Here is a 26,134-nt window from a genome sequence, read left to right as displayed (position 1 = left end):
ACCCAACTCTATATTAGATTTGAAACCAAGAAATCAGTAGGAAGCCTGACTCCTCCTCCCTGTGCACTCCATGAAGACAAGGAAGGCATGTGTGTTGTTTACTGCTGATAAAAACTGCTTAATAAATACATTTGAGCAAACAAAATCATTTAGCTATATAAGATGTGAAATGACTGAAGTCTAAGGCAGAACATTTTCAATTTATTTTAACACCATATTTTTTCATATTTTATGAGATACTCATGTATATTAAATATCCTTACTTCATATAACATTTATTTCTGTATAATAGGATATCAGATTAAAACATACTGTTTTAATTAAAATGTCTATTTTCCATATTTTAATTTTACATGAAAATTTTACCTTAAAATTAAATTATTATTATAAAACAGACCTTTTAAATAATCATCTCAGTAGCTAAGTGACCACATTTCTAAGCCAAGCTGTTTGGAATTCTCTGAACCTCTTCTGTGCTCAGTTTAGGGGGCCATCCTGTCCTTAGCTGGTTGGTTTCCTCCATCTGTGGTTGGTATATTTAATATCTACCCTCCTCTTGATTAGCAAAGCACAACTATAGATCTGCCGTTAATCAACAACACAATAGCCACACTTTGGGTTTTCACCAGAGAATATGCATATCTCAGACTTCCTGTTGGATAACCTAATATAAAACATTTGAGTGAGACATAACAGCCTTTAAGGGCTCTTTGAAGAGTATTCTAAATTTTACAATAAAATCAAGCAAGGAACCAAATAATAGTACACTATGACCATAACTGCATTGTCTCTAAGTTGAATTTCTTTTGTAGATTTGCCCTTTTGAGCTGTAGCCCTGGCTTCTATTGAGGGAATTATTAAGGAACATCCAAATTAAACCATGCTATTCTACTTATAGAAGTAGTGCTAAGGATGTGATCTGCTACATCCCTCACAACTTCCTTCTGTTCGCCGGGGGAGATTTCTCAGGTCTCAGTATCAAAAGAAGTTAGAGTTCTCTTTCATGCCAGGAAAACAGGAACTCAACATGTATCTTTATGCTTTTATCAAATTTTCTGCACACTTTTCTCTTATTTCTTCACATTTTATTTTTATTTTACTATACAATATTTATATTAATATGTATATTTCTTTAAATCACCACTTTTGAGACACAGAAACTACAAATAAACAAATAGCTTTGCAATAAAATTAATGAAATTGAAAGAGATAATGAGATGTTCAGATACCACTGACTGTGAAGAATGATGAGCATAGCTTTCAAAATTACAAAGGTTGAGTAAAACTTTTTAAATCTCAAAAAATTAATAAATACATTTCATTCATCTGTTACTTCCAAAATTGTGCCTACTTATTTTTTAAAAACATGTTATTTTGATTCAGTTAATTTAGAAACTTGTTATATAGTTTCCAAGAGAGAGTATCTTTAAACACATATCATGACTCAAACTGATTTATATGTAGTTAAGCCTCAACTAGAATGTTGTTTAATGGTTAGGACAGTATTTAAGACAACATTAGAAATGTGAAGAACTGCAACTCCTCAATTTTTCAGTTTATGTAGGTTTTCTTGTGGTTCAATAATATCAAATAATTACTCATGTAACGCAGTAAGCTGATTTTGTTTCTAATTTCAATGAATTTTTTAACTGAAATGCCTGATTAACAGCTATATCTTTGTGCAAAAATAACATGCTATAATAAAACTTAAATGTAATATACTTATATAATAGAATATATTTCTCTGTAATTTCAGCATCATTCACTAGATAGAAAAGAGACTAAAATAAATGTTTCCCAAAGCATAGCTTTTTGGAGACCAAGACAAAGAATGGGAAAGTAGGAAACTGACCTGGAATTATTTCAGGACGTTAGAATGTTTGTGATCAATTAAAGAGAAAGAATATTCAAAGTTTTAAATTAATATGAGTATTTTGTTATCATAGAGCTTACTTCAAATTGCCTGCAGGCATCTTCCAAACTTAACATTTTCATAATTGTAGGAAATCATCTTCTTGGAAAGCATAAATTGTCACAATTTAGGTGATAAGACATCAGTTAGTGATAAAAATGAACTATCTAAGCCTACAATGCTTACCATATCATGCTTTTCCATCAACTCAGAATGCAATTTTATTTTGTATAATGAAGAAAACAGTGTGGAAGAAGTTTTACAAAATCAATGCATGATGATTTCATCTGACAAGTGGGATGGGAGTGGGAAGAGTAGGTGTGAGAAGCTTACTACTTTTAGTAAAGTTAAAAACTAAATTGTGACTGAATCAGACCAAGAAAAGATTTTGAAAGACTGAATTTTAAATAAAAATCCCTGCTTTATATTTTTCATATATATGAATATACTTTGGGGACATAAACATGTTCATGATTGAGTAAAATCAACATTAGAAAAGAGGGAAATTTGGCCGGGTGCAGTGGCTCATGCCTGTAATCCCATCACTTTGGGAGGCCAAGGCAGGCAGATCACCTGAGGTCGGGAGTTCAAGGCCAGCCTGACCAACATGGAGAAACCCCATCTCTACTAAAAAAATATAAAGTTAGCTGGGCGTGGTGGTGCATGTCTGTAATACCAGCTACTCTGGAGGCTGAGGCAGGAGAATCACTTGAACCTGGGCAGGGGAGGTTGCAGTGAGCCATGATCATACCATTGCACTCCAGCCTAGACGACAAGAGTGAAACTGTGTCCAAAAAAAAAAAAAAAAAAAAAAAAAAGAGGGAAACGTATATGGAATAGGAAGCTAAGAAGGATGTGCAGCAGCCCTGTAAGAATAACACAGATATTTTAACCTTAAAAATTCGTTATTAAGAACTTATTGATAGTTCAGTTTCTTATGGTACAGCTTTCTGATACTACTTACAAGCTCAGGAAAACACTGCCAGAACATATCCTTTTGTGAAATAATGTAATTTCCTAGGGTGTTTACAGACTTTAAGGAACTAAGATTGAACATAAAACATTCTAGTGTAAAATTATCACTTTAAGAAATCTAATAAAAATCTAGTTAGTCTTATGAAATAATTTTAAAACTACAGAGAAATATTTTTACCAACATAGAACTCTGTTGTCTTTGAAATAACATTTAATTGAATGAAACTGATATCTTCTTTGGCTCTATTTTAGTGCAAACATTAAAATGATAAATACAAACTATTCTTAAGCGTGACTCTTAGAAGAAAATGCAAAACTGCCGTTCCAAAGGGAGAATAACCATCCAGAATTAAAATTTTTATGATTTGAAGATAATGATTTGTTAAAAACAAAATCAAAAACAAAACTTTCAGTTCTGCCTAATACACAAAATGAACTGGATGTATAAATAATTTTTAACAGTGAGAATATTTTGTTATTTACTAAAAACATATCTATAACAAAATGTAACTATGTTATATAATAATACAATTTTAATGGCCAAATTTGTAACATATTAACTCTTCCATAAATTAAAATATTTAAAATATACCTCTCAGTATCACTGGAAAATCACTTCATTTTCTAGAGAATATTATCATGAAACTTGCAATATGTGAATTGTCCAGTTCAAAAGATCAAAACTTTTATGCCTATATAAGCCAGGAAGGGAAAATAAACGTGCAGGAAGAGTCTTACAGACAATAACAGGACATGAAAGGAACTGTAGATTGCCTGCCTCTGCTAAAGATGTAAAAAAACAAAACAAAACAAAACCTTAAAATACTCTATGTGCCAAACAATGTTTAAGAGCCATATGCAGCCTCCCAAACTGCCAGATTGCAGCTCTAGAAAAGCAGTAGCCAAGATAGAGCTCAACCAAAGTGTGATCTTTGCCAACAGGAGAGGCCAATAAATTCTAACACTTGCAGAGTGAATAGAATAGAATGACTTCTTCATGAGCATGCATGCTTCATTCAGTTAGTAATCTTTGCTTATAAAGTTTGAGGTATCCCATGAAGTCTGTTGATTATTAACATCTGCCATATGGCCTGAAAACAAGATGCCTCAATCCCAGGTGGGAAAGGGAGAATCTCAATTTAGACTCTCCAGTGATCACAGGCACACAAAGAACCAGTCTGTGTAAGGCTCACTCTCAACCAAAGGCCTCTTTATTCTGAACGGGTCAGGCCATGTTGGAGCCCTAACTGCGATCTACTGCGGTCTGGGTGCACATCCTGTGATCTTTTAAGATACCTAGGTTGGCCTTTATGAGCACATTAATTTACTAGGAACCTGATGAAAAGCAGTACATATCAAAATACATTTGAAATTTATCACTCAAGTGGAAGGAAATAGAAAAAGTGAGCAGAAAAGACAGAGAAAAAGAGCAAGAGACCAACAAGCAAGACAGACTTCCTCAGACCACCTGGGCCTTATTGTGAGAAAGGCGGGAAGCTGCAGATCATTATTTCAAAGACCTGAGGTACACCGGGAGGAGGTTCCCACTGCCTTGAGAGGCAAGCCCCTGGGTGTTCATGAGTTGACTGGAGAATGAGAGACTATTCACTTCCTTCCCTACTGAAGATGCCAGAGAAACTCAAAAAAGGTGGCCATTGTTCTGGCAATCAATTTAGAAATCTATACAGTAATATTTTTCCTTACGTATACCTGTTTGGGATTCTTTACATATGTATATTAAATAATAATTTGTTAGGTAATATTTTCCACACAACATCCTCAAATTCAGTTATATATATCTTATACATATTAGGTGTAAAGACTGAAACAAATATTTGTAATGCATTTTTAAAACAGGTGTCTACATTGCACAGTAAGTTTCACTAATGCTGAATTGCTCATATTTCTAAAATACTGCAACATACTGGTTTCGTATTCTTTACCAAAAAAAGCTTAACTCTCTGAGAATTCATTTTTTATTTTGACCTTTTTGATATAAATGAATCACCCATCCATTACTAATAATTATTACGTGAAATATATGAATCCACGTTGTATAATACAGTACGTGATATCTATAACATTAGAACAATAAAAACTAACATCTATTGAAAATGTACCATGTGCCAGACACTACCCTAAGGGCTTTACATGGATCATTTCACCTAATCTTTCCTGAAATGTATGAGATAAATACTCTTACAAACTCCACTTTCTTTTTTTTTTTTTTTTTTGAGACGGAGTCTTGCTCTGTCGCCCAGGCTGGAGTGCAGTGGCGCGATCTCGGCTCACTGCAAGCTCCGCCTCCTGGGTTCAAGCCATTCTCCTGCCTCAGCCTCCGGAGTAGCTGGGACTACAGGCGCCCGCCACCTCGCCCGGCTAGTTTTTTGTATTTTTTAGTAGAGACGGGGTTTCACCGTTTTAGTCAGGATGGTCTCGATCTCCTGACCTCGTGATCCGCCCGTCTCGGCCTCCCAAAGTGCTGGGATTACAGGCTTGAGCCACCGCGCCCGGCCCACAAACTCCACTTTCAGTTGAATCACACAAGACTTAAAGAAGTAACCTGCGAAAGACAATTAAACTAGTAAATGTTAAAATGGTGGCTCAAACCCCAGTTCGAATCCCCCCATCACCTTTCTCTCTCTTTCTCTTTCTCTTTTACAATATATTTTTAATGGTACATACAAACACAGAGAAAGTAATTTCAGTTTAGCAGTTAAGAATAATACTGGAAGCTTCATTCCTGGATTTTATAAAAAATATAACTTAAATTCAAGGGAAACTAACAATTATATATTTTATTTAATAATTCTTTCAATTCTCTTTTAAAAGATCTGCAAGCGTGTTCACCATTTTAAAAGATGACATTCTATCATGAACATTTGATCTATTCAAACTCAAAAATCATGAACATGCTGTCTTAACAGGACTCTCAACTCTGAAAGAACTTTTATTAGAAGGATAAACAAACAAACAAAAAAATACTCTAAAATTTGTGAAAGGTATAGATAAAGGAAATTTAAAATTTTACGAAAATTCTATTGCAGATAGTGCTTTTAAAAAGAACTATGGGAAAAACGTAATGATCAATTTCATAGCTTTTTTAATGAGCAGATGTAAAATCTCACCTTTGAAAATGCCAGCCTGGAGTAGAATAGACCAATCTTTCTATATAATATGAACAGTATCATACACGGACACCATTTCCACTAACATAAAATCCAAATTAGAAAGTGAAGTATGGCATCTGTGAATGTTATACCCCGTTTATCTGTGCCCCAAGTTACCTACTTAGGTGTCTCATGAAACACAGAACACATTCTAGTATTAAAATTTAGATATCATTTCTTTGTATGTATATCCTCACTAGTTTTGCTAACAATGCTTTTTCACATATCTCTTGGTAATAAAATTTACCGTCACTTCTCTATGTAAGACTTTTGAGACTTTGTATTAGAATTAAATCAATGCGTCCTTTAAATTAATACTATTTAAAAAGTTCCTTTAAAGACTGAAATCCCAAAACAAAGTAAATTCTATATAATAGCTTAGAAAAACATAAAGTCAACAGTACTTATCTAGAAAACATTTTCTAATGCTAGGAAAACATGTTGAGATTATTAGTTTAGTTTTATACAGATTCATAAGTCGGTGATGGTCAGGTGTCAGTCTAAATTCAAATGTATTATGAAAAGTTACTGAAAGTGTTGTATTCACCAGGTTACAGCCTGTAAGACTTGGAATCTCTTTTGTTTCCTCTTACATCAGTTAATAAAAGGATCTAAGATTGCACTTATTCTAACAGACAGGGTGCACATCTATGATATAACTTCACTTTAACCAGGACAAAGGCCTATATTATAAATAAAATATTAAATCAATTTTTGAGCTCCCAATTTTGTGCATATCTTACTCTCTTGAACATGAAGGAATGGAATGCTAGGTAAAGACTAGGCCTTCATAGCAGAATCAATGAGAACTTGAAAAGAGGAATGTTTAAACACTATCTTGGTTAAAATTTTACATATTATATTAAGGTAATAAAGTATCACATAAAACACAATAATTTCCCATCTATATTGTTAACTACAGATGAGATTTTTTTACTTATCCATACAAATGATATGTTTTTACTTATCCATGTAAAGTAAATATCTGCAAAATAATAACAGTATATAAACAAAATCAACTGAATATGTTCTCTTTATTAAATATTTTTGTTCTTTTACTTGGTTTTATAACAAAGGAAGAAATATTTTATTGAGTTATATTTAGATGGACCTGTCTCTAAACTGTAATGTTTTTACATAAATTTTTATCCTAAGGGTAGTTGTAGGATGGGTTTTCAAATTACCATTTTTTTATCAAATAAATTACAACATAATCATTTTAAATTTTCATGCCTATTCAAATGACTATAATTTTTCTTTCTGTAATGTATAAAATATGTCCCCAAAGTATAAATACCATAAAGCATAAAAGAGAAAGCAAAATTAACTAAAGGGAGACTACACTTACAAGAAAAACAAATTAAAACGTGTATACAGTGACTTCACAGGGAACATATTTCCATAAAAGTGTCTTCTATACTAAGTGACATGAAAATTTGGAAAACATAGCAAAGGAGTTAAGATATAATTTAACAAAGCTGTGCACTCGGTAGCTAAATAATACTAATTCTCAACTACTTGAAACCAAACTATACTAAAGACAATACATTATTTTAATGTTTAATAAATTTTTATAAATAAAAATTATCTATTAGGAAGTGTATTTTAAGATAAAATGGTTATTACATTTTAAAATCAATTTCTGAAGGAAAAAATCTCAAAGTATTTCATAAAAATGATCACGGCAACAAATAAATAGCTAAGATTATTTAAATAATTATTCCTCTTCAGAAAATAGCATAAGAATAGACATAAACAAATTTTAGGGAATCTGTCAAAATACTAAGCAGCTACTGAACACCATTTAAACTTCTGCTTTTTTTTCAGACAACTCATTCCTTTTATATGCCTAAGGAAATACAGTGATTGGAATTTTGTGAATACATCTACCATAAGTGATACACTATTAGTTTACTTTTCTAATACCTTTAAAAATATGTTAAATTTCCACTGGAAAATATCCAAAGAAACTTCAGATTTTAACCATTTAAAACAAAGAGATGCCATTACACACCTAACCAAAATAAAATAAAATAAAAAGGCACACTACCAAATGCTAAAGACTACAGCTGAAGAGAGTAAAATTACACCCTTGTTAGAGAAGAGAAATAGATTCACATGTATATAAGCACCAATAAATCAAGCAGAGGAGGATATAAGAATGTTCCAGAGATGTGGCCATAAGTATAGGCCACTGCTTGAAGTTAAGGGGCATGCTAATAACAAAGTCTCAGACAGGCCCTGACACCTAATGAGAAAGTTATTTCCCACTCTTGTATCCCCAAAGGGCTGCTACTATCACTTTCAAGTAGATACAAAGATACAGAGACAATGAATAGAATTGCTGCCCTAGATTATAAAAAGGCATATACATGTACTATGTGAACATTTTCATCACAGCTCAAGGCTTACCTCATAAGACCAGACACACTGAGTCCCACCAAAACGGCGAACGCATCTTCCTACTTCCACATCCTCGTGAGTCGTGTACATTTCTCTAAGGCATTCACCAATATGTGGCACCATCCTCCTGAGAACTTCTCGGCTAAAGATCATGCCAGGTCCTCCCATACAGAAGTTCTCCCCAGGCTCCAGTCCCAGCTTTCCAAGCTCTTCAATATTCCCCAGGCCAGTCTGCCCCAGGTAGAGAGGCTTACTGCTGTTTAGTGATCTAAGAAACTCTTCTAACTTATCACCTACAAAAAGAAAGGCAACAATTACTATGTCTCCTTATTTCGTAATCACTTATAATGTACAAGGTAAGGGACAGAACTTTAAACATTGTGCTTAAACTCCTCAGTCTTACACAATTGAACAGGAGAAAAAAACCTCTTCCAATATTCTATTATTTTGAAAACACTAATACATATTTATTAAAACATATTGAAATTATATCAGCTTCTGGTTAAGGTCACTGAAAAACCTTAACAGCTCTGACAATCACCAATTTTCTGTAAAAGGTGAAATAATGACAAGGAAAGTAAAGACAGGTTTCTCAGTATATTTGAAGTAACGAAAAGTTCCCAGGAATATAAAACAATATTAAATAATGGTATTTAGCATTGTTTTGGCTGACTGTTGATACCTAATAATTATTTTTTACTCATAATTGGTTTAGTTCGGTGTTTTGCCATTAACTAAACTTCAGTCATATGCAACCCACACAGTTTTGGAGGGTGTTTGAATCAAACCTGTCTTGAAATTTAATTTGAGAAGGCACCTTTTAGAAAAAAAAGTTTGCCAAAATTAGTGTAATTGGTTTCACTTGTAGTTTGTAAGTTCAGAAAAAAACTTTTAAAAATAAAATTTTGCAGGTAAAACAGTTCAGAAGCACTTGGTATTCTAAGTGATACACTGGAATAAGTAGAGAGTCACCTTCTTCATATTCCCAGTCAGCATCTTTACTGCCATTTTTGATGAGCACAGCATCTGCAGTCATTATCTTGATCCCACGCCTTGCCCCTTGTATCTCAATGAGTTTCAGCTATTATTGGGTTCTTAATACAAAACACATTTCATTCTTAATAGAAATTGAAATAATATGTCATTTTAATGTTCTGAAGGACAATCTTTCAAACTATTAAAACAAATGAAAGAAGTAGGTGCTGTTGATGCATTTTATAAATTCTCTGCAAAGTGTGGCAAACTTCTGCCAGGAAACCTTTGAAATTTTGACACATCCAAGACAAGGAACTTAAAGTAGAGGAAGCTTTTTTCTTTGAGTCAATCCTAAATATCACTGTTAAAAATGTAATGGGACCATTATTTATTTTTGTATCCAATTATCAGTATTTGCTATTCCAACCAGCTCTAGAGTGACTTCCCTCCTTCCAATCCAAACCCAAGAGATCTCTAGTTACTATGATTACACTAATTCCTTGTGCCAAAATGTGACAGTTAGGGTTTATTGTTTGGCTTTTTGTTTGTTTTTCTTGCATTATGTGAAAAGTACTATCTGAATCAGGAGAAAGCAACAAGGCTAGGAGTAGAGGCATAAAATAAGGAAGGGCTGCCCCCCTTTGACCAAGAAGCTAGGAAATGTGGAAAGCTCAGAGAAACCTCATTCAGTACAACCCTGCTGCTTCCCTTGCGTTCCTCCCCATCTCTGCAACTGGCTGGACTGGAAAGATTCATTTCTGTGACCTAAAGAACTTTGATCCGCTGAGTTTAGAAATTCTCTGTCCAGAGCCGCCCACATTCCGGGAAAAAGACCGCGCCTCTTTTAAACTGACAAAAAAGTTTTTTCTTGCTGTGGCTGCCTGTGGTTCTGGGAAGAACTTCCAGCCTCTGCTTATCACCGCGGCCACCAAAATGCACTGGAAAGGAACCAGTACTAGTGTGTGCTAGTACGGTCTGCTGTTCCCGGGGTCTGGCTTATCAGTGGGTGCTTTCCTCTTCTTCCCCACCACCAATTCCTTACAATATGCCCATCTTCTCAGGGTTCTATTGAGGTGTGGCAGGGAGATGGGGGACCGCTTGGTACTGCACTGTAGTGGCTGGAAGGAGCAGCGCGCTAGGGCGGTGGGGATGGCCAGGGACTCCCAGTGTGTGGAGAGTTGAGCCAAAGGGAAGGGAACACATAGGAAAGGGTCCCGGAGAGCGAAGATGATTCCTCAATCTGAGCAGTTCCAAAAGTGCGCTAGATCCAGTTTAAACAAAAGAGCAAGATTCAAAGCAAGAACACTGGATCTCCAGACTGGTTGTGGCCAGCATCCTCCGTCTTCCCTTCCTGCACCAAAGACCACGCCCCTCTGGACCGATTGGGGAAACTACCATCAGCAAGGGCTTTCAGAGGAGGGCAGAGTGGGAATGGCCTTTGGTTTAGCTCTAAGATCCCTTTTCTAACCTCTCCCACACGGTAAAGACTGAGAGACAAGCGCGAGGCGGCACCGAAAACAGCAAGTGAGGAAGGCGAATAAAGCCCGGCAGGTGTGAGAAGGGTCCAGATTGCAGAAGACGAGGAACGGGCTACGAATTATGGGCGGATGCAAGGGGTGGGGAGGGCGGGCCAGGGCCTGTGGGAGCCGGGAGCACGTGCTGGCAGAGAAGCAGCGGAGGGGCTGGGCAGGGGCTAGGGCCAGTTAACAGAGAAAGGAGTCGGGGAGGCAGGCAGGCTGGAAAGCCGGCGCAGGGAGGTCACCTTTGATGTAGACATCGTCGTCGGCGCGCATGAACCACTCATACTTGTCCAGGTAGTGGTCGTGCATATACTTGATCATCATGAAGGACTTTTTCTGGGGAGGATAGGAGTCGTCCACACCCGGCAGCGCGATGACAGGCAGGGGTGGCGGGGGCTGGCCGGCGTTGGGGGGCTGCTGGCTGGAAAAGAACTCCACGCGGCCGGGGATGAAACGCGCCCAGGTTCGCTGCGCGGCCAGCGCGCGGCTGCCCAGGTACTTCTGCGCGGTCATCACCCCCACGTATAGGAAGTCCCGGGGTCGGGCGCTCGGGGCGGCAGCGCCCCCGTCCCCGCTGCCGTTGTGGCTACTCCCTGGCCGGCCGCCTCTCCGCTGCCCAGCCGCGCCCCCGTCCTCCTCCTCGGGTTCCCCCTCGGCCGCTGGAGCACCGGGAAGCCCCGTCGCACCCTCAGGCTCGCGTCCTCGCCGCCGCTGCTGCAGCAGAGGTGGCTGCTGCCAGGGGCTGCTTCGAAAACTGGTGATCCCGGGGGCTGCCTCGGGCAGCGGTGGTCCCTGGAGCTCCTGGCGCGCGGGGGGCGGCGACTGCTCCTGCCGTGGCCGGGACTGGAGCTGGAGGAGCGGCTGCTGAGCGCCGGCGCCGGGGCCAGCCGCGGAGCGACCGTAGTAGGAGCAGAGGCTGGAGCCGCGTCTCTTCCTCTCGCTCAGCTCAGCCACCCTGGGGGCGATGAGCCAGGACGCGGCGGTGAAGCCCAGTACCAGCCCTAATGCCACGCTCATCCACGGGCGGCGGGAGCGCACAGCCATCGCGGCTGCCCCGGGCGCGGACGCTCGCTGGGCTGCCGCGGCGCGGCACGCGGGTTCCGCGGCTCACACCCGCCCCTCCTCCGCCTTTAAAAGCATTGGGAGGCGCCGCAAGCGAGCCGCCGCGCTGAGACGGCAGTACACCCGGCTGGAGGTCTGAGCGCCGCGGACGCTTCGACCGCCGCGGGCTGCAGCTGCCTGCTGGGCTCTCGCTCAGGCTCTGGGCCGGGGCTCCGAGCGAGGGTCGGGAGTGAAACTTCTCCCGGCGGCGACGGTGGCGGCGGCGGCGGCAGCGAGAGGAGCTGCAGGAGGAGGAGGAGCAGCAGCGGCGGCGGCAAAGCGTCCGCTCCTAGGCTGCCACCCTGTCACTGGCGCGCCTGGGCCCTCCCTCCTCTCTTCTTCCCGAGCCCCCGCCCTCGCTCCCGCCTCCCGCTCCCCCCGCCGCCGGGCTCCGAGCTGGCCCGGAGGAGGAGCCGCAGGCGGCACCGCTGCCAGCCGGAGGGAAGCGCGGGCCGCGGTATTTCCCCGTCACCCGCCCTTGGACGCCCCCCGTCCGCGCCTCAGTCCAGAGCCGGCCTCCTCTCCGGAAGGAAACGATCCCTGTCGGGCCGCCTCCGGCTGTTGCAGCGCCGACGCCCCCTCTTCCCTCCTCCCCTAGCTCTTGCTCTTCGTCCCATTTCCCGTCCCGTCCCGCCCCTCCGCTGGCCTCCCGACACTCGTGTCTGGGGGCTCTAATGGCCTCCTCCCGGCGCCTAGGCTCCGCTGACCTCATCGGCGGAGCTCGGGTCCGGGAGCCCCCACTAAGTTCGTTGCTGTCCCTCCGGGCTCTCCTCCCCCGGCCCATAGCCCGGTACGTCCTGGCGTGACCCTTCCCACTCTGCCCCGCCCCAGGTCTGCCAGGGCGCCACTCTTCGCGTTTTCCGTCCTTTCCACGTTGTTCTTACCGCTGCGCCTCCGAGCCTTCTCTCTCTACTCGGTCACTTGTCAGGAAACCCAACGTCCCATCCCAGCACCTCTCCTCCCAGCCTAACTTCCCTCCTACCTGCATCCTCCACCAGCTCTCCTCAGTCCATCACAGAAGTACCATTGTCGTTTGGAGTCTCTCCTAAGAAAATCTCTGAGGGATTGGAAATACTTACCCTGAAAGGCTGAGGGAGATGATGGTGACTGGGGGTTTAATCCCCAAAGAACGTAAAAATCCCATGTCCACCTGTTGAGTTGGAAAATGTGAGGCTGCCTAATGGTCTCCCCCTCGGCTTTCCTGATGACAGCTGTTCTAGAAATGAGAACCATGGTCTGTTTTCAGTCTTGGTAGAAGATTGGCTCAGTGGGACTGTCAAATAGTGGAGAAATGGGCACACATTCACAGGGCCAATACCCTGAAGATCCAAAGGAAAGAAAGTCTTACCTCCACAAAATAAGTGAACTTAATCAAAAAATAAAATGGAAGATACGATTTTTGTTCTTGCCTATGAACCGTTTTATTTTCTAAGGCAAAGACAGGAAAATTTTACCTCTCCAATGAGGGAAGAAGGTTCTCCAGCAACAGAATCTCAAAAAAGTTAAGCTGTATTGGCCAAAATCATTGTGACTTAGTTAGGTTAGGAAGAAATTACCTGAAGGTATATGACATTTTGAAGAAGGGAGCATTAACAAATTTCTCTCTAAAGGTTGTGCATAAAGCTATAGTCTGGGGTGCTTGTGGCATCCCAAGCCCTTCCTTCTCTTCAAATTTCAGTCTTCTGTTTTAGACATCAAACGCAAAGGGATGGTATTGAATGGCATTAGACATAATGGCTCGATCCAGCGAGGTGCTGGCAGCGTCCCTGGAACACTAGGCCTGCCTGGAGTCCTTGGAGGAATGGTTCTTTCCACACCGGTCACTGGCTGTGCATGAGCACGTCTGACTAAATGTTTCATCTGCTGGACAATGAAGCTCCTTTTCCATGTCTAGGTTTTGCCCAGAGACACTTGGGAATACAGATTATTGGACTCTCTCAAAGTTGAAGTTTAGTTAGAATACAAAGCTAGTCAAACAGACCCCTTCTGATTTAAAAATATATCTTCCCAAAGCCGTTTTAAAATTTCTAGAATAGTACTATTCAATAGAACTTTCACTATAATGGAAATTTTTTTTATTCGTTCTGATAAGACAGTAGCCACATAAAATTATGGAGCATTGAAAGGTGACTAGTGTGACTGACAAAATGAATTTTCATTTTATTTAATTTTAATTACTTTTTATTTAAATAGCCACATGTGGCTAGGGGTTACCATGTAGGACAGCACATTTCCAGAGGATTTCCTATTGCATATGGTCAACAGTGAAGGACAAATAAATCCACCTACACACCAGTACCCTCTGCCCTGCAGTATTCAACTGGGCTTTATGGTCATGGATGCCATTCATGTAGTTGATCTACAAAATCATGAATTCTCATTGGGCATAACTAACCCATTCATCAAATGCTTGAAATATTTGGGGAGAAAGTTAATTTCATTCATTTATTCAACAAGTGTATATTAGAGATTAAACATTAGACAAGGTGGAAGGCTCTGAACATGGAGATGTCAACAAACTATTCAGTGCTTCCCATCATGAAACTTATAGTGCATTGAAGAAGACAGACATTAAACATCACACTATGAAATGAATTACAATGGTGATAAATGATATGAACAGAAATACAGAGTACTCTGAGAATATTTATAAGAGCATCTAATTTAGTCTGGGCATCAGGGAAGACACTAGAAAATATTCAAATAAAATGAAAGTCATTGAAGTGATGTTACATATAAGGCAAGTGACCTTGGGCAAGTTATGAAAATTCTCTAAGTTTTGGATTTCTCATTTGTAAATTCATTTCTGTGAGGCTTTATTAATATACTATATGAAGTCCTTAGCATAATGTTTAGTTCATTGTAGATGCTTGGCAAATGTTCTCCTCTTTTCCAATCCCTTCCCTCATGCTAAAACCTCTCTCTCATGGTATCTATCATCTCATTTTTATTACATTTCATCTTTTCATTTATTTAACAGATACTTATTTAGTATCTACTGTAAGGCAGACACTATTTCTGAGAAACAGAAGTAAACAAAAAAAGACCTGACTTCATGGGTACAAACACACACACACATGCATGTGTGTATATGAAGTATTTTTACATATAAAGAAATAAATACATGTAATATGTTGGTATAAGTGTTTATTTAAAAAATAGAGAAGGATAGTGACTGTATTATGTGTTGGGTGAGGCCACTTAAAACTGATAGGTCAGGAAAGTTCTGTCTGATAATTTTAGCAGAGAACAGCAAAAAGTGAGGAAACTAATCCTGAAGATATCTGAAATAATATTTTTCAAGGAGAAGGAGTAGCTAACACAAGTCTTTGACACAGACATGTTATATTGAGAAGCAGCAGAGGCCAAAGTAGATTGGAAAAAGGAGGGAGAGGATGACTGGTTGATAATTTAGGTCAGTGCTGAATAGAATTATAATGTGAGCCACAAATGCAAGACATATAATTTAGTTTTTTTCTAGAAGCCTCATTTAAAAACAGATGAAATTGATTTTAATACTTTTTATTCAACTTAATATATCCAAAATATCAGGAGATATTTTACATTATTTTTATTGATACTAATTTTTCAAAACCATTTTGTGCTCTCCACTTATAGCACATCTGAATTCAAACTAGCCACATTTCCAATGTTCAATAGACACAAGTGGTTAGGGACTACCATATTGGACAGTGCATATATAGATCCTTGAGGACATTCATAAAGACTTTGGCTTTTATTCCAAGTGACAATGAAGCTGTTGTGTAGAGTAGTGATCTGGTTTTTATTTATTGTTTACAAGGATCGTTCTAGCTCCTATGGGGAGAAAATAAACCAGAGTGGGACAAGGGTAGAATTAGATAAAACATTGAAATCTTTATTGAAGTGACCCCATCACTTTAGAATAGAAGGGAAAAAACAAGCCTCTTTTTTGTTCTTCCTGCACAGCGTCTACCCCTTTCCTTATTTGTAATAAGTAGAAGCTTTGGGAAAAGATTTTTATATAAATTTAATTTTATATGTATTGAGATTCCTGTCCTTATTTGTGGGAATTTTCCAAAGTCAGTAAAGTAATTTTCTTGTACTCACTTTTGTTCTGAAGATACATGATTTTTACAGGAGGTAATTTTCTGGGAAATCTCTATCAAGAACTCACTTTTTTATTTTCACAACATTAAGTAATAAGTTATAGGAATAATTTAAGAAAAAAATTTCAATTGGATATAAGGGTTGTTGAGGAGGAAATTTTCATGGGACTAACAATGAAGAAAAATAAACATAGTTGCATACCAAAATATAACAAAATCTATATACTATGTTAGAAGAAAGAATACACAAATACAGGTAATTCTATAATAATAACTCTGGGAAAAAATGTCTCATATAGTTGCTGTTCTTATCTAAGCAAGAATGTACCAATAAGTATACTTGTGAACCATCTCATAAAATCTTTGTGAAGCAACTCAGTCGTGGATATTGAGAAAAAAGCAATAATAAAATCCTCCTAAAATTATAATAGTTTACAAAGAAAATTGCAAAACTGATTTTCTATCTTTCCTAAACCCTTTAACAATTTCAAATATGTCCATATTAGACTACAGTAACATATGAATTATTTGCTGCCTTCTCTGAGCTGTAGCTACTGGAACATAAGGTAACATCTGGATTCACGAGGGAGACAGATTTCTTCTTGTAGAGGTTGTGTTCCTGTGACTTTGGAAAGGCTTTAATGTCAACCACCCCAAGACAAAGTCTGCTATACTTAGCAGACAGTCTTTGAGCAGACTGCTTTAATGGGACTACATTGGATATTAAAACTAATTGGAAAAGGTTACTAATAACTTTAAAATCACAGAAAAGGCACAAATGACTTTAAAGGGTGGAATCATTCTTCGATCACTTATGAAAGTAAAAGGTCAATGAATGTTCAGTTTATGCTTTTGTTACAAAGTATAATCAAGATTAGGCTTGTACTGACACTTTGAATCAGGATTTTACTAAGCTATTTTGAATGTTATCATTTTTTCTTGACAGATCAAGGCTGAGTTAATTTCGTTTGCGTGAAGCAACTGTGGCATCTAGTGGTTAATAATCATAATAGTAATTCAGTTTGTTCCTAAGGGATAAATTGTGTTGCAAAATATTTTTGATATTGCCAAGGAGTATTATAATTATAGAGACATACTAAGATAACAATTTGGTTCTATTTTTATTTTCTCAGAAATCAGAACATGAGGAGATGATCAAAATTCATATATTGAAATATGAAAAGGTAATTATTTACAGCATATCATAAAACTAGGTAAGTTTCTGGGCCTAGCATTAATCTACATTTAATCACCATGAAATGTTGCAGTAAATTTTTTTACACTGATCAGATATTTGATGCTACCAAAGATTTTTTAATCATGAATTACTTTTTAGGTATGATAATGCTATTGCAGCCTTGTGTTTTATAGAAAGAGTCCTTATTTTCTGAAATACATACTGAAATGTTCATAAACTGGTATGATATCTGGGATTTAAATATATGGGATAGAGGGAGATATAGATGTGACTAAGGTCTGATTGACCAAGTGTTGATTACTGTTAGGGTAGGTAATTATCTTTGGATAAATTTGGATCTCTATAATAAAAAGGTTTTTTAAAAAATACCTCATTTGTTTAAGGTCAGCATATACTCTTCATTTATTTTCTACAGATTTACCTAACCAAGAGATGGTCCACTTGTTTAAACAATCAGTGAGAAGATCAATTGAGGAGGAAAGAATGAAACTCCTCCTGTCACTTGGGAAAGGGTCAAAAGCAATCAGTTGAAATAAAACATCCACTTCTTCCAGCCCCATGACAGTCTGAGACATAAACAAAATACACAATCGAGCTTTTACAAAGAAAAAGGGACTATTTACACATAATTTTTTTGTAAGTAGTAATAGTCTATGATTAGGTAGTGGGCTGCAAAATCTCGAGTTTCTAATCACTAACCTGAATTTATGCTAAAAAAAGATTTTTATTTTTAATTGGCTCCATTCACTACTTTCCTAAAATATGAATAATCTCCAATTCAATATTTCCTGTCTCAGAAAACTTAAAATAAAATGCATGTGCCACCTTCTTTCTGTTGCTTTAATTGTCAATCCCTGTCAATTACTTGGTTTTCCTTTCCTGTCCCATAGATCTGTGCTGTTCAGTAGAGATATAAAATTATCCACATATGTAATTTAAAAAATTTTAGTAGCCACATTTTGCAAAGCAAGGACATGTGAAATTAATCTTACTAATATACTTCATTTTATTTTCCTTAATATATGCAGTTCCAGTAGACAGTAGAGTTGTGGGTATTCGAGGCTGGGAAGCATAAGCGGGAGGAGGAGGCGAGCATGCGTAAAGGATACAAAATTACAGCTAGATAGGAGGAATGAGTTTGGGTGTTCTGAAGCATCATAGGGTGAATATGGTTCATTATCATTTTCGTATATTTCCAAAAAGCTAGAAGAGAAGATTTTTGCACGTTCACAGCACAAAGAAAGGTAAAATGTTTCAGGTGATAGGTATCATATGCTAATTACCCTGATATGATCATTATATATTATGTACATGTATTAAAATATCATTCTGTATCCCATAAATATACACAATTATTACGTGTCAACTAAAACTAACAGGATGGGGGAAGCTAAAACATTTTTTAAATTTAAAAAATACCATTTCTGATTGTTCCCACCTATGAGTGAGAACATGCGGTGTTTGGTTTTTTGTCCTTGCGATAGATAGTTTGCTCAGAATGATGGTTTCCAGCTCCATCCATGTCCCTACAAAGGACATGAAGTCATCATTTATTTATTATTTCTTTTTTTGAGACAGAGTCTTGCTCAGTCGCCCAGGCTGGAGTGTGGTGGCGCCATCTCAGCTCACTCCAAGCTCCGCCTCCCGGGTTCACGCCATTCTCCTGCTTCAGCCTCCTGAGTAGCTGGGACTACAGGCGCCTGCCACTACGCCCGGCTAGTTTTTTTGTATTTTTAGTAGAGACGGGGTTTCTCTGTGTTAGCCAGGATGGTCTCAATCTCCTGACCTCGTGATCCACCCGTCTCAGCCTCCCAAAGTGCTGGGATTACAGGCGTGAGCCACCGCGCCCAGACGAACTCATCATTTTTAATGGCTGCATAGTATTCCACGGTGTATATGTGCCACATTTTTTTAATCCAGTCTATCATTGTTGGACATTTGGGTTGGTTCCAAGTCTTTGCTATTGTGAATAGTGCCAAAATAAACATATGTGTGCATCTGTCTTTATAGCAGCATGATTTATAATCCTTTGGGTATGTACCCAATAATGGGATGGCTGGGTCAAATGGTATTTCTAGTTCTAGATCCCTGAGGGATCACCACATTGTCTTCCACAATGGATGAACTAGTTTACAGTCCCACCAACAGTGTAAAAGTGTTCCTATTTCTCCACATCCTCTCCAGCACCTGTTGTTTCCTCACTTTTTAATGATCGCCATTCTAACTGGTGTGAGATGATATCTCATTGTGGTTTTGATTTGCATTTCTCTGATGGCCAGTGATGATGAGCATTTTTTCATGTGTCTGTTGACTGCATAAATGTCTTCTTTTGAGACATGTCTGTTCATATCCTTCGCCCACTTGTTAATGGGGTTCTTTGTTTTTTTCTTGTAAATTTGTTTGAGTTCTTTGTAGGTTCTGGATATTAGCCCTTTGTCAGATGAGTAGATTGCAAAAGTTTTCTCCCATTCTATTGGTTGCCTGTTCACTCTGATGGTATTTATTGTGCTGTGCAGAAGCTCTTTAGTTTAATTAGATCCCATTTGTCAATTTTGGCTTTTGTTGCCATTGCTTTTGGTGTTTTAGACGTGAAGTTATTGCCCATGCCTATGTCCTGAATGGTATTGCCTAGGTTTTCTTCTAGGGTTTTTGTGGTTTTAGGTCTAACATTTAAGTCTTTAATCCACGTTGAATTAATTTTTGTATAAGGTGTAAGGAAGGTATCCAGTTTCAGTTTTCTACATATGGCTAGCCAGTTTTCCTAGCACCGTTTGTTAATTAGGGAATCCTTTCCCCATTTCTTGTTTTTCTCAGGTTTGTCAAAGATCAGATGGTTGTAGACATGTGGTATTATTTCTGAGGACTCTGTTCTGTTCCATTGGTCTATATATCTGTTTTGGTACCAGTACCATGCTGTTTTGGTTACTGTAGCTTTGTAGTATAGTTTGAAGTCAGGTAGCGTGATTCCTCCAGCTTTGTTCTTTTGGCTTATGATTGACTTGGCAATGCGGGCTCTTTTTTGGTTCCATATGAATTTAAAGTAGTTTTTTCCAATTCTGTGAAGAAAGTCATTGGTAGCTTGATGGAGATGGCATTGAATCTGTAAATTACCTTGGGCAGAATGACCATTTTCACGATATTGATTCTTCCTATCCATGAGCATGGAATATTCTTCCATTCGTTTGTATCCTCTTTTACTTTATGAGTAGTGGTTTGTAGTTCTCCTTGAAGAGGTCCTTCACATCCATTGTAAGTTAGATTCCTAGATATTTTATTCTCTTTGAAGCAATTGTAAATGGGAGTTCACTCATGATTTGGCTCTCTGTTTGTCTCTTATTGGTGTATAAGAATGCTTGTGATTTTTGCACATTGATTTTGTATCCTGAGACTTTGTTGAAGTTGCTTATCGGCTTAAGGAGATTTTGGCCTGAGACGATGGGGTTTTCTAGATATACAATCATGTCATCTGCAAACAGGGACAATTTGACTTCCTCTTTTCCTGACTGAATACCCTTGATTTCTTTCTCCCCCTCCTGATTGCCCTGGACAGAACTTCCAACACTATGTTGAATAGGAGCGGTGAGAGAGGGCATCCATGTCTTGTGCCAGTTCTCAAAGGGAATGCTTCCAGTCTTTGCCCATTCAGTATGATATTGGCTGTGGGTTTGTCATAAATAGCTCTAATTATTTTGAGATATGTTCCATCAATACCGAATTTATTGAGAGTTTTTAGCATGAAGGGCTGTTGAATTTTGTCAAAGGCCTTTTCTGCATCTATTGAAGTAATCATGTGATTTTTGTCATTGGTTCTGTTTACATGCTTTATTGATTTGCGTGTGTTGAACTAGCCTTGCATCCCAGGGATGAAGCCCACTTGATCATGGTGGATAAGCTTTTTGATGTGTTGCTGGATTTGGTTTACCAGTATTTTATTGAGGATTTGGACACAGGAAGGGGAACATGACATACCAGGGCCTGTTGTGGGGTGGGGGGAGTGGGGAGGGATAGCATTAGGAGATATACCTAATGTAAATGACGAGTTAATGGGTGCAGCACACCAACATGGCACATGTATACATATGTAACAAACCTGCACGTTTTGCACATGTACCCTAGAACTTAAAGTATAATTTTAAAAAATAAAAAAGAGAAGGTAGTTGAGGGTAGTAGGATTCTGGGTTATTTAAATATTTTATTTTTTCTTATTTGTACTTAATTTTCTACGTGGCACTGAGAATCTAAATCAAGTTGAATATTGTGCATGTCTTTGTTCTCAAACAGCAGCCATGGCCATAATAATGGCAGGACACCTACAGCTTACTAAGACTCCCTTTCACATAGCTCCTATGCATTCTACAGATGGAGAACGTGAGTTCCAGGAGATTTGTTTACCAGACCAGTTTATGCTAGGACGGGACAGAATGGGAGTTAGAGGTGCTGAAAAAATGGAAACCTTTCATGTTACCACATTTCTGTCATTCAGTACCTAAAACTTAACGTGGACCTACTTGAGCATTTGAGGATTAATGAGCTTATCTGTGAATAATCAGATAAGAGAAATAAAGGTTTTTTCAGTAGGTCTCAAATTTTAGTAGGTAACAGGAGGACTCCACCCCCCGAGTTTCTGAGTCAGCAGGTTTGGAGCTTGAGAATTTGCATTTCTAATAAGTTCTCAGTGATGCCCGTGTTTCTAGTGAAGGACCAGCAACGGTGGAACACACTTCTTAGTGCCTTTACTGCTCCATGGCTTGGCTAGAGTGGCATCACCTGGGAACTTGTTTGAAAGGCGGAATACTGATCCCTGGGAACTTGTTTGAAAGGCGGAATACTGATCCCAGTTTGAAAGAGTCAGAATCTGCATTTTAACGGGATCCTCAGGTGATTTGCTTACATGAGAAAGTTTGGGAAGCAGCACTTTGCTACATAGGTTGTCAAATACCAATTAGATAAATCATAAATCTGAAATGGGGTGTGTGACATTGTAATATATTTTCTGCTTGTAATATATTTTCTCATGTTTGTGACTGATAAATAATACAAAACTTATGAATAAAAAAATACCATTTCTGACTATTAAGCCTAAAAACACTTAAATGATAGAGACAATTGGATTTCAGGATGTTTACAGGATTCATTGCGCTGCATTCTTAGATATCAACATATGAATACATTGCATATTTATACACATAAATATAATATATATGTATGATGTGTTTACATACAGAAACACTATATATATGCATAGGTACATATAGAAACACACATATATACATTTCTTTATAACCATGTATCATTACAAGTTAAACATAAGAGGAGAGATTAGGGGTCTTTCCTTTTCCATAATGATTACTCTTATTTAAATTTTAGGATACCTTACTAGGATGTAGGAGAACTTAGATACCACATCTCTCAACCCAGTGCGAAGGGGATATGGCTTAGGCTTAGCAAGTTGGGTATTCTATCTGAGATTTTGTATCTTGAGTGAATGAAGCAGGAATAATTTATAATTCATCTTAAGGTGCTACATACAGCAGTGGACTTTTATTTAAGTCTGTAGTGAACTAATAATGACATAAATATTTCAATAGTTATTAAAAGTAAGGATTTATGACTTTTAACAGAATGTTAGCACCAAGAGAGCAGATTGCTTTTCTGCCAGTCTTCAAAATTCTTGGGGGGGTGGTTGAAAATATAATTATTTTCACAAACTATCTTATTTAATCATGTTAACATGATTCCACATAATTGAAAGTAAAACACCCTCAGCAAATGCAAAAGAACAGAAATTATAACAAATAGTATGTCAGACCACTGTGCAAGCAAATTAGAACTCAGGATTGAGGAACTCACTCAAAACCGCACAGCTGCATGGAAACTGAACAACCTGCTCCTGAATGACTACTGGGTAAATAACAAAATGAAGGTAGAAATAAAGATGTTCTTTGAAACCAATGAGAACGAAGACACAATGTACCAGAATCTCTTGGACAAATTTGAAGCAGTGTGTAGAGGAAAATTTATAGCACTAAATACCCACAAGAGAAAGCAGGAAAGAGGTAAAATAGCCACCCTAACATCATAATTAAAAGAACTGGAGAAGCAAGAGCAAACAAATTGAAAAGCTAGCAGAAGACAAGAAATAACTAAAATCAGAGCAAAACTGAAGGAGATAGAGACACGAAAAACCATTCAAAAAAATCAATGAATCCAGGAGCTGTTTTTTTAAATAATAAAATAGACTGCTAGCCAGACCAATAAAGAAGGAAAGAGAGAAGAATCAAATAGACACAATAAAAATGATAAAGGGAATATTACCACTGATCCCACAGAAATACAAACTACTGTCAGAAAATACTATAAACACTTCTACACAAATAAACTAGGAAATCTAGAAGAAATGGATAAATTCCTGGACACATACACCCTCCGAAGACTAAACCAGGAAGAGGTCAAACCCCTGAATAGACCAATAACAAGTTCTGAAATTGAGGCAGTAATTAATAGCCTACCAACCAAAAAAAGCCCAGGACCAGAGGGATTCACAGCTGAATTCTACCAGAGGTACAAAGAGGATCTGGTACCACTCCTTCTGAAACTATTCCAAACAATAGGAAAAGAGAGATTCCTCCCTAACTCATTTTATGAGGCCAGCATCATCCTGATACCAAAACCTGGCAGACACACAACAGAAAGAAGAAAATTTCAGGCCAATATCTCTGAAGAACATCTATGCGAAAATCCTCATTAAAATACTGGCAAACTGAATCCAACAGCACATCAAAAAGCTTATCCACCACGATCAAGTTGGCTTCAACCCTGGGATACAAAGCTAGATCAACATATACAAATCAATAAATGTAATCCATCACATAAACAGAACCAATGACAAAAAAAAAAAAACATGATTATCTCAATAGATGCTGAAAAGGCCTTCGATAAAATTCAACACTGCTTCATGCTAAAAACTCTCAATAAACTAGGTATTGATGGAACGTATCTCAAAATAATAAGAGCTATTATTTATTTATGACAGACCCACAGACATTATCATACTGAATGGGCAAAAGGTGGAAACATTCCCTTTGAAAACCAGCACAAGACAAGGATGCCCTCTCACCACTCCTGTTCAACATAGTATTGGAAGTTCTGGCCAGGGCAATTAGGCAAGAGAAAGAAATAAAGGGTATTCAGATAGGGAGAGAGGAAGTAAAATTGTCTCTCTTTGAAGATGACTTGATTGTATGTTTAGAAAGCCCTATCGTCTCAGTCCAAAATGTCCTTAAGCTGATAAGCAACTTCAGCAAAATCTCAGGATACAAAATCAATGTGCAAAAATCATAAGCATTCCTGTACTCCAATAATAGACAGCTAAATCATGAGTGAACTCCCATTCACAATTGCTACAAAGAGAATAAAATACCTGGGAATACAACTTACAAGGGATGTCAAGGCTCTCTTCAGGGAGAACTACAAACCACTGCTCAAGGAAATGAGAGAGGACACAACTGGAAAAACATTCCATGTGCATGGATACAAAAAATCAATATCATAAAAATGCCCATACTGCCCAAAATAATGTATAGGTTTGATGCTATCCCCATCAAGCTACCATTGACTATCTTCACAGAATTAGAAAAAACTACTTTAACTTTAATATGGAACCAAAAAAGAGCCTGTATAGCCAAGACAATCCTAAGCAAGTGAAATGTTTTTAAGTACATGATTGTCTGCATGTTTCTAGAGTCACACCTATTGTTTTTTAGGAATCCAGTAGGTTGAATGAGTCTTCTGAGATCAATATAATTTAAATTTTTCAAGACTTGTCTAATTTGTGTACAGTAACAAATTAATATATTTGACAATTTGGGAAATATACTTCTCATTTCTACAAAAGTAAGCTGCAGGACAGTACATTACTCTGAAGTTCCAATCATTTTGTATTATTCCATCAAAAAATAATGTCTTGATTAGTTAATTCTAGAGTTGGACAGACATAAAATTTAGTGAGGAAGGAAGATAACCTTGCCATACCAATAAAATTGAAGGAGCAATTATTTTCATTTTGATGCCAATTGGAGCTCTAGGAATAGAGGGAATGCTAACTCCAAATTAAATTTTGTAAATATGAAAAAAGCAAATTGGCACTCATCAATGAAATTCTAGAGGAATTTACAAGTGGTCATCATCTAGAAAATACAACAAGACTATTGTGCAGGATCCATAGTACGGGGTGGAGAATGGTGATGATGCTTTCTTCTCACTGGGCCCCTGTGGCCTAATCTCTGAATTCTTATTAGGCAGAAAGAGGACAAGAAGAATAGCTTCAAGCCAAGAATAAAAGCACATATTATAAGCTAGGGTGGAGTACTACATTCTTTAGACCCCCACTGAAGCTTTGCTCACTCTCTATTCTACAACACACATTATTTTTGTTCCAGACTGCTCTCCCCATGTCGACCTTTACAGAAAAGCTGACAGGAATAAAAACAGTGCCATCTGAATCAGATTAAAATTAAATTTAGGTTTTAGTATTAGCAGCACAGCATTAGGACTCCAGGACACAGTCTAGTTATCCAAGTCATCTCAAACCTTCTTGTATGCATGCAGAACCCAGTTGGCCATGATGGGATACAAATAATTAAAATGTTGGCACCTAGGTCAGTGTTTTTCAAAGTGGAATCCTACATAAGTATTTCTAATGCTTTTCTGTGGCATAACTATTAATAGTAAATCTGAAATCCTACTGAATCCACTTTATGGGACTATTGGAGCTGCTGATGTTTGCCCTGTTG

The 26,134-nt window shown here is 38.2% G+C and overlaps 1 protein-coding gene across 1 annotated transcript in view; it reads right to left on the bottom strand.

Moving 5' to 3' along the window:
- Positions 1-12,379, bottom strand: part of CHSY3 (chondroitin sulfate synthase 3) — a 295,178-nt gene extending 282,799 nt beyond the window's left edge. Inside the window, exons 1-2 of the mRNA XM_017874731.1 lie at positions 11,198-12,379; positions 8,470-8,753 (exon numbers count right to left, since the gene is read on the bottom strand). Of these exons, the coding sequence (XP_017730220.1) occupies positions 8,470-8,753; positions 11,198-11,999 (1,086 nt within the window). The 5' untranslated portion in view covers positions 12,000-12,379. The remainder of the gene's footprint in view (positions 1-8,469; positions 8,754-11,197) is intronic.
- Positions 12,380-26,134: the final 13,755 nt, after the last annotated feature.

Source organism: Rhinopithecus bieti, unplaced genomic scaffold, assembly GCF_001698545.2.
Source record: "Rhinopithecus bieti isolate Rb0 unplaced genomic scaffold, ASM169854v2 scaffold_8035, whole genome shotgun sequence".
NCBI classification, from domain to species: domain Eukaryota; kingdom Metazoa; phylum Chordata; class Mammalia; order Primates; family Cercopithecidae; genus Rhinopithecus; species Rhinopithecus bieti.
The sequence above is the reverse complement of the archived record's forward strand: the minus strand, read 5'-3'. Positions and strand labels throughout refer to the sequence as shown.